Source organism: Blennius ocellaris (genome assembly GCF_963422515.1).
Source record: "Blennius ocellaris genome assembly, chromosome: 4".
Classification (NCBI taxonomy): domain Eukaryota; kingdom Metazoa; phylum Chordata; class Actinopteri; order Blenniiformes; family Blenniidae; genus Blennius; species Blennius ocellaris.
In genome coordinates, this window is record NC_137653.1 from 14143130 (window position 1) to 14155308 (window position 12179).

General features: G+C 44.0%; 2 protein-coding genes across 2 annotated transcripts in view; both read left to right on the forward strand.

Annotated features, from left to right (window-relative positions):
- Nucleotides 1-153: 153 nt before the first annotated feature.
- On the forward strand, nt 154-8057 carry atf7b (activating transcription factor 7b). Its single transcript, XM_080495074.1, has 12 exons — nt 154-218; nt 1705-1766; nt 2017-2113; nt 2276-2403; nt 2546-2671; nt 2790-2947; nt 3598-3697; nt 3821-3934; nt 4909-5058; nt 5261-5449; nt 5851-5956; nt 6089-8057. Exons 2-12 carry the CDS (start codon nt 1719-1721, stop codon nt 6322-6324), a joined length of 1452 nt encoding a protein of 483 aa, XP_080351200.1. The 5' UTR covers nt 154-218; nt 1705-1718; the 3' UTR covers nt 6325-8057.
- Nucleotides 8058-9221: 1164 nt separating this feature from the next.
- Nucleotides 9222-12179, forward strand: part of dip2bb (disco-interacting protein 2 homolog Bb) — a 40570-nt gene continuing 37612 nt past the window's right edge. Inside the window, exon 1 of the mRNA XM_080495073.1 lies at nt 9222-9427. Coding sequence (XP_080351199.1) covers nt 9343-9427 — 85 coding nt within the window. The 5' untranslated portion in view covers nt 9222-9342. The remainder of the gene's footprint in view (nt 9428-12179) is intronic.

Consider the following 12179-nt stretch of genomic DNA (forward strand, 5'->3'; position numbering starts at 1 on the left):
AAGATTGAATACACACACCTGAGATTCCGATTTTATCAATGAATTGCACGCCGTGTTTACATTTACGCCTTTATCAATCCTGTTACGTAATACTTTGCCAAGTCCCAACTCTCGCGATGTTTGCTTAATGGAAGTGTCAGGAGTGTCAACAACGGCCAGCAGCGGCAGCAGCAGTGTCCGGAGCAGGGAGGGGGGTCCAGAGGCAGTCTCTACGCCAGGTCAGGTTTCTCACATTTCAATAATTTTGTGTGAGCTGTGGTGGAATTTGACACAGATCCCGACAGTGTTCGCGGGGCATGTGATGAGCTCCGGTAGCCGGGGCTCGCTGTGGGAGCCCAGCGGTCTTTAGCATTAGCATGCTAACGTCTGGGCTAACTTGCGGCGCTGCCAGTGTAAACTTAGAAGCTAACCGAGCAGGTTAGCACTTAGCCTGGGCTGAGATAGCCGAGCTGTGTGAAGCAGCTACTCAAATAAAATAATCGCCTTGCGAGGCGTGTCCGACCCTCCGCATGTCCGACATGACTCTCGGCACAGTGGGCTTGAATGTTCTCTGTAATGACACGTCTGTGGCGATTTTGAAATGAACACTGTGGTGACAATTGTGGGGTGGCTATCTCACATTGAGGCCCGTCGCTTATAAAGTCAATGCTAAGCAAAGAATTGGTGCTCCAGGTAACCTGTCCGCAGTCTGTAACCCGAGAGATGGAGCTCGCTCCGCCGCAGCTCCACCTCCACGGGGCTGGCAGCGAGCGCCGGTGACAGCCGGGCAGGTCTGCTTGGTGCAAGGTGGCTGCTTCTGGCTCTGCTTGCCTTCATTGTTGAAGGATTCCAGTTTATTCCTCCAAGCAGACCGTCGGCCTGTGTTCCTCCCAGTCATCTGTCAAGAGTGGCTGCATTGCCGGACATTGGAATGAATTGTGTACATTGCTGTGGCAGCATGTTCTCAACAGGTATTCCTGACATACTGTGCAGAGAAGTGATACAGGACTGAACACCATAGCCACAGACGACAGTAGTATCCAGAATATGTAACATAACGACACCTAATGTGCAGTGATTTTGACTTGAAGACTGAACTTGCCTCCTTGTTGGTGTTTTCAATGAACAGATGCTGAACTGGGATCATGATTAAGGCATTAAATCTTATATACCAAAGAGAGTTAAATAATTGTGTGTATTCATTTCACACCAGTTAAACTAGAAGCCTACCTCTAAATGTATTCATATTCAGAGAAATGTATACACGCCTCCGATTTTGAGTATTCCTGGTTTACACTAAGTATCAAGACTTTAATGGATAATTTCTGTTGTTTTTGACTTTAGGAGTGTGTCTCTAAACTGTTTGGTCTTGCTTAGGGCAGTGGTGGCCTTAGAGGTTTGAGGAGGGATCAGGAATTTGCAGGTATAATTCCCACAGTGGACAGGCCATCATTGTTGGTCATTGAGCAAGACCCTTGACCCCTAACAGCTCCCCGGTGCACCATCATTTGGCTACCCACCGCATCCTAGAAATAGGATGGGTCAATGTGGAAAGAAAATAATTTTCCCATGGGGATTATTAAAGTATAATATGTTTAGTTTAGTCCAGATCAATAGAAAACTAACAGCAATGAGTGCATTGTGTAATATTCATTAAAATAGCTTGTGAGATTTCTACACGAATTAATAAATCTGATAACAGTTTGGTGTGTTTCTCCTTTGCAGAACATTTGTCTGAGATGGGGGATGATCGACCCTTCGTATGCACTGCCCCTGGATGTGGGCAGGTATGGTTTCTGATCTATGTTTCGCCATTCAACATATTGTAACCAGCGAGCCACATCTGGACTACATTCATGGCTCACTTCAGAGATAACCACGATTTATAGCAGCTCAATTAACTGCATATGGCCTGTAAAGAAAGCAGATGTATTGCTCATCGACGGAGTGTTTTCACACCATGGGGATTATGCTGATACTCGATAGTTTAGCATTAACTACTTTCTTTTTCCTTTTTTGCTGTGTCATTTCTTACAGAGATTCACAAATGAAGACCATCTGTCGGTCCACAAACACAAGCATGAAATGACATTAAAATTTGGTCCTGCCAGAACAGACTCGGTTATCATTGCAGGTAATTCCGTTACTGTTCATTGGTATTTGTTGGATGCAGCAAAGTAATGATATTGTCAGTAATCTATAGAGCTGTACCGTACTGTACTTTATCTGTTCCCTTTTTCTAACGCTGATGACTAATGTATTATTTTCTCTCTTTTTTTTTTTCTTCTGTTTGCAGACCAAACACCCACACCCACGCGTTTCCTGAAGAACTGTGAGGAGGTCGGCCTATTTAATGAATTGGCCAGTTCCTTTGAACAGGAGTTTTGTAAAGCACCGGAAGAGGAGCAGAGGACAAAACACCCGGTGAGAATCGGGATGAGTGTTGAATCCAGAGCGTACTCTTGGTTTTCTCATCCACTGTTGAATAAAATTACATTTCTAAAAGCATTTCACTGACGAATATCTGACAGCCGTTATAGTCTAACATGTGCTTTTGGTGTTTAAGCCTGTCCCATTACAAACACCGTCGGAGGTAAAGGATGAGGATGAGGGTCCTTTACAGGTGGACTCTTCCCCTCCCGACAGCCCTGATTCATCATCCAGCATGTCAGACGACAGTGGAGACTCAAGGGTGAGAGGCAAGGTACAATGCTTTGTCACAAACAGTCGTGCACACTTGCTTTCAGATTGGCAGACGGACTAAATGTATGATTGAAGAATACATTTTGACTTGTTAAATCTGTTATCAGGAGATTCCCGCAAAGCCCTTGGTCAGCTCGGCTCCCACTCCAACTATAGTCCGTCCAGGGTCTCTCCCCCTGCACCTGAGCAATGATGCACTACACCCGACTTTACCATCTCCCACTTCTGTCATCACACAAGCTCCGCCCTCCAACAGACAGCTTGGGTAAACGACAACACTTTTCCTGCTGCTCCTTGTTATAGTGCATGCCCGGGCACTGAAAGCAACACACAGTGACACACAAGTGATGCCGGGTGAAATGTACAGATTGATGTTCTTCAGTTTTTCTCAGGGCTCGTGCTTCAAAGTCTTTTTCAGAGTGGAGATGGTGAATTAATGAAAGACCCTGCAAACCTTCAGTCAATACCAAACAGATGCTAGATTTTTACAATTACAATTGTCTATTAAAATGTGATCTGGTTCATGTGTTGATGAACTATTCATTATCATGGGGAAGGTGCAGATATAAAGTAGAGTTTCAGCTGGAGCTTAACTGTTTACTAGTTTTTATGAGGGAGCATCCTGCTCCTTGGGAAATGAGGTGTGAACCTACATTTTGTCTGCCCTGCCCCCCAAAAAAATCACAGCACAAAAAAGGTTTTCAAGCTTTGACGTAGGGTCATGTAATATTTGTTTAGTAAATGTCAGCACAGCAGTGTATATTTTCCACAATGTTCCAGCAGTACTTCTTAACAAGTGCATTTTAAAAGAAAAAAATACTCATGGGAAACATAAAATACCTTTGTCAGTAGGATCCTGAGTTAATGAGTAGGATTTTGGTCCACACTTTGTAAATCTATGTATGAACTATTCAGCAGCTCCCCCAGCAGCCCGTATCCCCTGGTGAGACACCTCCCCAACGGACAGACAGTCCCGCTCCTGCCCAGTCCTGTGCAAATGACTTCAGTTATATCTGTAAGCCCTCAAAACAAACTTCACTTCAAATGTTTTTCGGCAACTGTTTCTCATACCTTTGTGTTTTGTTTTTGTTTTGTTTTTTTTTCCTGTCCTTTTGTGGACATTTAATTCAATCTGCAGATTGCGAGGACGGTAAACACAGTGCCTAACATCCCTGGAATTCCAGGACCCCCTGTCGGAGGAGCAAGCAGTGGGTCGTCCTCCCCGTCGGGGTATAGTCTTCACTCTGAGATGGTGAGAAAGAAAAAAAAACTCAGTTTATGACAACTTGCATTTAAACAACAGCTGACAAACACTGACGGCGCCTGTCAGTCGATCTGTGGGAAATGTAATGCTGCACGCTGTTGCAATTCCAATTTTTGCACATCAGACCCAGGCCTCGATCACATGTGGATACTAAAGTTGATATGTATCCGATGTCTGTCGATGCGTCTGCTGTACGCATCGACAGGGGGGAAGCAGCTGCTCCTCCACAAAATGCCATTCTTATAAGTGGCACTCTTTTTCTTTTTTCTTTTATTCAATCTCTTTTCCCCTGGTCATATTGTCTTTATTTTGTCGGCTCCTATTGCACAACCAATTGAGAATGGATGCACACGTGCTGACCGTGTGTAGCATCCATGTTCACTCCCGTAAACGGCAGGAGATGGGATCCCCCGCAAGAAATTGTAACTGAGCATCAAGACCTGCGGAGTGAACGTAGCCCAACTTATCAAAGCTGATAGGCTGGAAAAAGGCAAGCGTGAGGATTGAAACGAGTTTGACTTGAGCTGCATTTTGATTGATTGACGACCGGGTCAGAACATCTCTTGTGGCATGCCGGCTCTTTTTTGGTGGACGACACGATGCATATTTTTCCCATAGAGGCTCCACCTTGGAATCACTTACAGCATTTAGCAAATCAGATGTGAACATCTTGGCAACAAATACACAGCACACCTTCAAAAGGCAAGTCCCATGGCTCCAACCCACACTTTACGCTTGTATTTGCCAATACTTTAGTGGTCCTAATTGCTGGCAGCATTGCCCGCTTGACCACTTTTTTGTGTGTGTACGCAATACTCGGCAAGATTTAATAACGTTGATCGTTTTAGGTTTTGACTGATCTCGGGGACCCATGCCAAATGTTTGATCAGGTTTTTTTTTTTTCCCCCTCAATGAAGGTAGTACTATTAGCATTGAGCAGTGTTGTTTGTGCATCTTGGTAGCGGCTGAAGGCAGCTCTAACTCACCAGGGGCCCGGAGCACAAGATGGAGCTGGCGGAGGTTCAGGATCTAATCCTGCGGTACCCCAGCGGCAGGAACAGAGCCAGCAGCCCACTCAAAACTCTGACGCACCATCACCTGCACAACCACAGGTACGACAATGCACGCCGCACAGTCAACACTGCCAAGAACGGACTTCACTGGGAAAAAAATATACCTTTGACTGGCGTGAATTCATAATGTGGCATCACTGAAACCATTTATATCATATTTGCAACCTATAGTGAGTAAAACCAAGACAGTCGTCCCTTCTATCTGCAAGTAGCCCATTTCTGGCCCCTCCTCATCCTCCAGGTGTCCCCCGCACAGCCGACAGGCGGCCGGCGGCGACGAGCGTCAGAGATGGACCCTGACGAGAGGAGGCAGCGCTTTCTGGAAAGAAACCGGGCGGCGGCTTCCCGGTGCAGGCAGAAACGGAAGCTGTGGGTTAATTCTCTGGAAAAGAAGGCAGACGATCTTGCCAACATGAATGTCTCCCTGTCGGTGAGTGTCCTCCAGGGAGTGTAGCGGTGCTTCCCAAACAAAATGGAATAGCTATGAGAAGTTCATTGTTTGTCAGGTATTTGGACAATTTCATACATTTAAAACTTTTATAAGGTTGTAATTGTGATAAACATAATGTCTAGTGATAACAAATTCTGATCTAATGCAATATTTGAATACGCTTTTTTTTCATGACTCGATACTTATCCTTGTGAATTGGTTTGAAATGTCTAAATACATTAATATGTCACTGTTAACTTATGAGAGAAATTAATAGTAAAAAAATTTTTTTAGGAGCATCTGCATTTTAAAATGCCGTTTAATGATTGAAGTCAATCAGAGGTCAAACCTCCTTTATGACAATATGGAAGAGTAACGTGTGTGTTTTGTGCTGCCATCAGAGCGAAGTAACCCTCCTGAGGAACGAGGTGGCACAGCTGAAGCAGCTGCTTCTCGCCCATAAAGATTGTCCCGTCACTGTTATGCAGAAGAAAGCAGCTTTCTTAGGTAACGGTGTACGATCATGAGCTGACCAACACGTGTCCTGTACTCGATCATCTTTGTCATCTCATCCATCTAATGTGTCATTTTTACGCGCTCACCTCTCTTAAGGGTGAATGTTTCTCTATCTGTCTGTAGCTGCAGGAGGAGAGGAGACCTCCAGGGACACGCCCACCGAATCTATCGGTTCCCCGGCGGCGGTCATCCAGCACGGGCCGTCGACCCCAAACTCGGCCCCGAGCCCGGCGGCCACCATCAACGGGATGAGTGTTCGCGCTGCGGAGGCGGTGGCCATGTCCGTCTTGGCCGGCATGGGATCGGGCCAGCCTGGAGGGGTTGTCATGGCGACGCAGTCACAGTCGGCCCCAAGATGATGTGCGGACTCGGGTCGACCGAATGAACTTGACTGGAAGTAGGAGGCCGGACTGGTGCAAAGTTGTTGTCGTTTTTGTTTTGTTTAGTTTTTTTTCTTTGTGTTTGAAAAGAGGGACTCACCCTCAACCCCCAGACTAAGATACCCTCCACCCTCACAGCCAACGATATCCACACACGGACACGGCACAGTGCCTCCGTCATCCCTACACCCCCAACAGGCCCTCCTTCCCGAGAGGCTCTGGTCACTCGGTCTGTAAATATGAAAAACACGTTGTGGACCATCACTTTGCAGGGTTTCGGGTCACTTCCTGTTCAGTGTCAACATCTGAGAGGAGTTTTACATTTTAAGACAAACATTATGATTAAATAAAAATCCCAGTTACAAAAGCAGCTTCAGTAGAACTTCTTTCCACTTACACTGGCTGCGATGAGGCTCGTTTTATTTTTTATCCAGGTTGACAATTTCACTGTACGGCATCCTGTGTTTTTTATGTTTTATTTGTTTTTTTTTAAATGTGTGAGCAAACCTTTTTATGCCTGAACAAGTTCTTGATGTAATGTTTTGCCGACGCAGTGAAAGTCTTAATGTGAGAGTTTTGCTGGCTGATTGCAGTACAAGGCAGCCTGGGAAAAAGTTTTATCGCTTCCTTTGTTTACTTTTCAAGTGTTTTCTTTACCTTCACTGTATGTCTTCTCTTCCTCTTTGAGTTAACCCCCCCCCGAAGTACACTTGACGGTGTCCTCGTCGTCACAAACCAAACCGTTTCTCTCACCATCTCCTCTTGCTTGTCGATGTCATTGCATAAATCCTACGTATCAAACCCTGTTGACTGCATGGATTACTCAAGAATACCACTGTTTGTGATGAACCATACTAGTTCCTCTTTATTTTTCATGTTTCTCTTCTGTTCTATAACATCAAATTATTGATGCAAAAACAAAAAAAAATAAATTTGTATTTATGTAAGGATTCCATCCTCAGTCCTTATGTAACACACTTGAGATTAGTCGTTTAGAGGGTTAGTGATTTAGAGGGCCTTTAAATGATAATCAAGCATAGACTGTAAAATCCTGTACCCAGGCATTTCAATTGAGGAAAAGAGTAGTGCAATATATTTTTCTAACAAGTATCAATGTTCTTTAGCTGACGTGTGTAGCCCAGCTGCCCGGAGGGGTTTGGTCTATTTCATTTGAAAGCTAAAGTTGTGAGGTGACCAAAGCAAATGTGAAGATGAGTATCGGTGAATGAATGGGGTCGATGATTGGTGCACATCTGTAGCGAGTTACAGATGTCCTGGTCTTGGGTGCTTTCTGAGGATCGACAGTCTTGTATCATGAAGTATCCCTGATACCTGTGTGAGGTGCTTGTTTTGAAAGCAGATTGTTTTATACAGCGTTGTACTTCCAAGACTATCATGTTGTTTTTGCCCCTTTTTGTCACTGTGGGTTTTTTTTTGTTTGTTTTATATATATATATATATAACATGTTGTTTCAAGATGTTTTATTTTTCTCTGTGGGAATTTTAAGCTTTTTTTTTTCTTCTTTTTTTTCCATCATGATAATATGTCCCCTTAATTTGTCAAAGAGGATAGATGTCTTATGTGCTTATGAAGCTTGAACCACATGAAAAAAATGTCTTGGAGATATCTGTAAGGACGGAGTTCATACAACACTCAGGCCTCAAGATGGGAAAAATTACTTGTGTATAGTCTAACCTAATGAATATGTCGTCTCGGGCAAATAATGAAATAAATTAATAAAAATGTTCCTCAGTATGTTTGGCTCTGCTCTCATTTCATCCCCCTCATTATCGTCACATCAGAGCTGAGCTGAAAAATACATTTCGTCAAAATGTGTGAGAACTTCTAGACTTTCATTTTAACAAACACTTTTGTCATATGATTACATTTCAAAGCACAACTTGACTAGTTTCATCACATGATTGCCCTTTTTTAAGACAAATATGGTAAAGACAAAGAGGCCCTCGCTGAGCTACCTCTGGGGACGTTGTACTGCACGAGCCAAGAAACAATCTGCAGCTGGAAAGTGTTTCCTCGCCTCGTTGGGCGAAAGAGGTCACTCCAGCAACACCTGACTGCAGACTTTGCTTTGTCTTTCAGCACTTTGCTTTTCTTTTTTTTCTTTCTTTCCCCCCTTCAGTCCCACACTTGCATCTTTTATACCACTCATCCATCTTTTGTAACGCCTCGACCATTGGAGCGGATCTCAGCTAATCATGGGTGAAAGCAGGGTAAATTCCCTCTGGGATCAATGAAGTATTTCTAGTCTATTCTAAAATGTAAAAATGATCTGAAGAACACTGCAAAGAAGGATGGATCCAGTAGAATCGGGTACAAAAACAGCTGAAAATGTAATGACATGTATCCTAATTTGTAAGATACCGTTTTTAAGTACGCATTGCAAAACTACTGTATTTATGAAACTTTAGACGCTGTATTGGCCTCATTTTAAAGGTTGAACATATTTTGCGGCTTCATTTAAATTTGATTTGGTGGGAAAACACAAATGTCTCTTTTGGTTCTAAAGGTGTGGTGTTATACAAATATTTGATGATTTGGGATAACATCAGTAAAAAAAAGGGGGGGGTAGGAATGGATGAGTGTATATACAGGATATACCACAATTTGGCCTGTTATTTCCTTTGTAGTTGTCCTCTTGGTGATAGTTTACGTGTATAAACATGGGGATCAGAGCGTGGTCTCAGCCTGGGGTGGGGGGGTCTGCAGGTGATGCGGATGCAGGTGAAGTTGCACGGTCAGACCGGCAGAGGGAGCAGAGAGTCCGCCTCATCTCTTAGCCATCCCTCCGTCACGTGACCGGCGGAGTCCTCCGGCGGGTTGCTCACATCTCTCACAGTCATGGCGGTGTCGGGAAGTCGTGAAGATGGAGTAAACACCACCGCCGCGTCTTGATCTCGCCCGAGCTTCATGCTGGACCGTGTCTGCCGACGCTCACAGAAATCGCGAACGTCCCGCAGGCTGCTGCGCTCTCCACCATGGCCGACCGCGGCGTTGATCTGTCGGCTCTGCCTAAAGAGGTCAGGGACCAGCTGGCGGAGCTGGATCTGGAGCTGTCCGAAGGTAGGCTGCACCGCCTGCGCACACAGGGACACACACATTCAAACACACACGGGCTGGACATGGCTGCAGGCTGGACTGGACCGGACCGTACCTTCAGTGTCCGTTTGTGGACATAAACATCCTCCGCGTGCAGGTGTCAGGACTGCTGCAGGGACGCGATCACCAAAATCATATATAAACATACACTGACCTCTTTTCTTAAGCTCCCAGTTCTCCATCCGCTAACACACTCCCCCCCAACCCTGACTTTATAACTGGGATTGTTCCATGTAGAGGTAACATCACGAGCTTTAAAGTGGGCTAACATGACGTTTATTATTCTTAACATACTTGGTTTTAATTCACATTATCTGCACACGTACATGTATGGCTTGTCACCACAGTGATGTCAGCGTACACACTCCTGTCAAAGAAAATGGGTCAACTTTGTCATCCTGGAGGCCTCTCTCTGTCTCTGTCTCTCTGTGTGTGTGTGTGTGTGTGTGTGTGTGTGTGTGTGTGTGTGTGTGTGTGTGTGTGTGTGTGTGTGTGTGTGTGTGTGTGTGTGTGTGTGTGTGTGTGTGTGTGTGTGTGTGTGTGTGTGTGTGTGTGTGTGTCCCCTCCATCACTCAGTCAGAGCTCCAAACTGCAGCAGATCTACATGAGGCTTGTTTGTTTTCTGGGAATGACGGTGGGGAGGGAAAAAAAATAAAAAAGGGAATATGTAGCTGGCCGTTATGCAAGTCTCCTCCTCCTGCTGTGAATCACTGTGCAGCGACTTGATTGGTGCTGTGCATTTCTCAGGTGCCTCGGGGGTGGATGAGTAATATTGTGTTTCATGCAGGGAGCCTAAAGTATGGGGGAAGCATCGGCCGCTGCCCCCTCCTTCAATGACAGGCTGCACACAGATACTGGGATCTGCCCAGGTTGGAGGGCAGGTGAAACTCCACATCGCAGGACAGAAACTCTCCCAGGAACTGAGCTGGGAGACGACAATATATATCTCCTTGAAATATTAGTGTCAGTGAAACCAAACCTTTGGCACTTTGGTAATAAACTGAAGTCATGCCTCTTGATGCTGGAAGGTGTAGTTTTAACAGTAGGTAGGGCTGCTCGATTATGGGGGGAAAAAAATCATCATCGCGATTATTTACACAATTACGTTTTTGATTTTGGAACAGCATTTATTGAACATTTTAAAAAAAACAACTCTCTTGTTGAATATATAAACATCTTGTAATGTAGTAGTAAAATATGAACTGTTGTACTGCATTCAAGCATTTTAAAACAATAAATAAATAACTTTAGACACTAATATAAACTACAGTAACGAATCATGTTGCGTTACTTTATATGTTGATACTTTGGCCGTCCCGTGAGGCAGCGAGGCTAAAGGTACGTCTGAAATGTCCCTCCTCACTCCTTATCTATCAACTTTCACTTAACCCCGGAAGTGTTTGCTGTCGCAGCCATGATAAGAGGCTCGTTGCTTCCTTTAGAGCTTTAATGTCTTAACATTTTATTATATGCATGTGAATGCAGACCAGAGGTGGGAAAAGTCCTCCACTGTTGCTTAAATTTTTCTTAGTTACAAGTGAAAATACTGCTGCTGGAACCTCTAATCTCACGATTTAAAGCTTTAGTCACTTTATAATCGCATCATCAATCTTGGCATTTGATTAAGTTCACTCATTTAGCATATCTGTTTAGTTTACATTATATGTACTTTAACTATGAGTTCCATTAGAATAAAAAAAACAAAACTACTCTAAAATACTACTTAAATAAGGTATTTGTTACTTCCACTCGTCATCCATGCTTTTACACAACTCCCTTTACTTTCTGTTAACCATCGTTTAAAAGAAGAAGAAAAAAATCCCTTTTCATCACTTTTAGTTATTTCTTTTAATTAGTTTGCTGACAATAAGCTCTCAGATGTTTCTTAGTGAATCTATAAAGGTCTTAAGTACACAGCTTGTTTGTGCCTGGTCAGCGTTGCAGGCCTCAGCCGGCCTCTCGGGGCCGTTCATTTCGACGTCGTCGCCACACAGACTGCAGTGATTCAACAAAACTCCTAAGTGGAGCAAACGACTGGATCCATTTTGTCAGCTGAACATATTGAATCCTACAATTATTTGATTATATATCTCAGGCTCACAAGCGAGATTGTTTTTTTTTGTTCGCCTAACAGAGACATATGCCAGCATATACTTTCTTTTACAATATTCTGACATGTGTTATTGAGTCAGTTTCGTTTGGGTCAAATACTCATGAGCAGTGCAACAATAAACAGTTGTCAAACCATATCTCAAGTGACTAGAAGCCCTTTTTTGTTTTTTTGCAAAGGCTTTGTTTTAAGGGCATTTTGACTTAGTATTTGTTCCGATGAAACGGCAAAATGAATCATTCATCCTTCTGGTATGACCGTGAGCCACATTAGGATCGCAACAAGAGGCAGGAGGGTGTTTGTGTGGGAGGGCGAAACCAACGCTGACCACACGCATACGAGTTACGCATTGCGCCTCTGTCGTGTCTCCGTTCCAGAATCGCACGGACGACTTCAGCATGGTCGTACGAGAATCTATTCAAAGGGGGAGCGTTTGTTACGCCGTTGTTGCAGAGTCTGTCAACAACTGTCTAGCTCCCTGTATCCTCATGGTAACTTTGAGTTGAACTGAGGCCACGATTCAAATGAAACCAGTCACCTTAAATACATAATTTTTTTTTTTTTTTTTAATCTTTTATCGCTTTAGTGTTTCTGAAGCTCTAATTA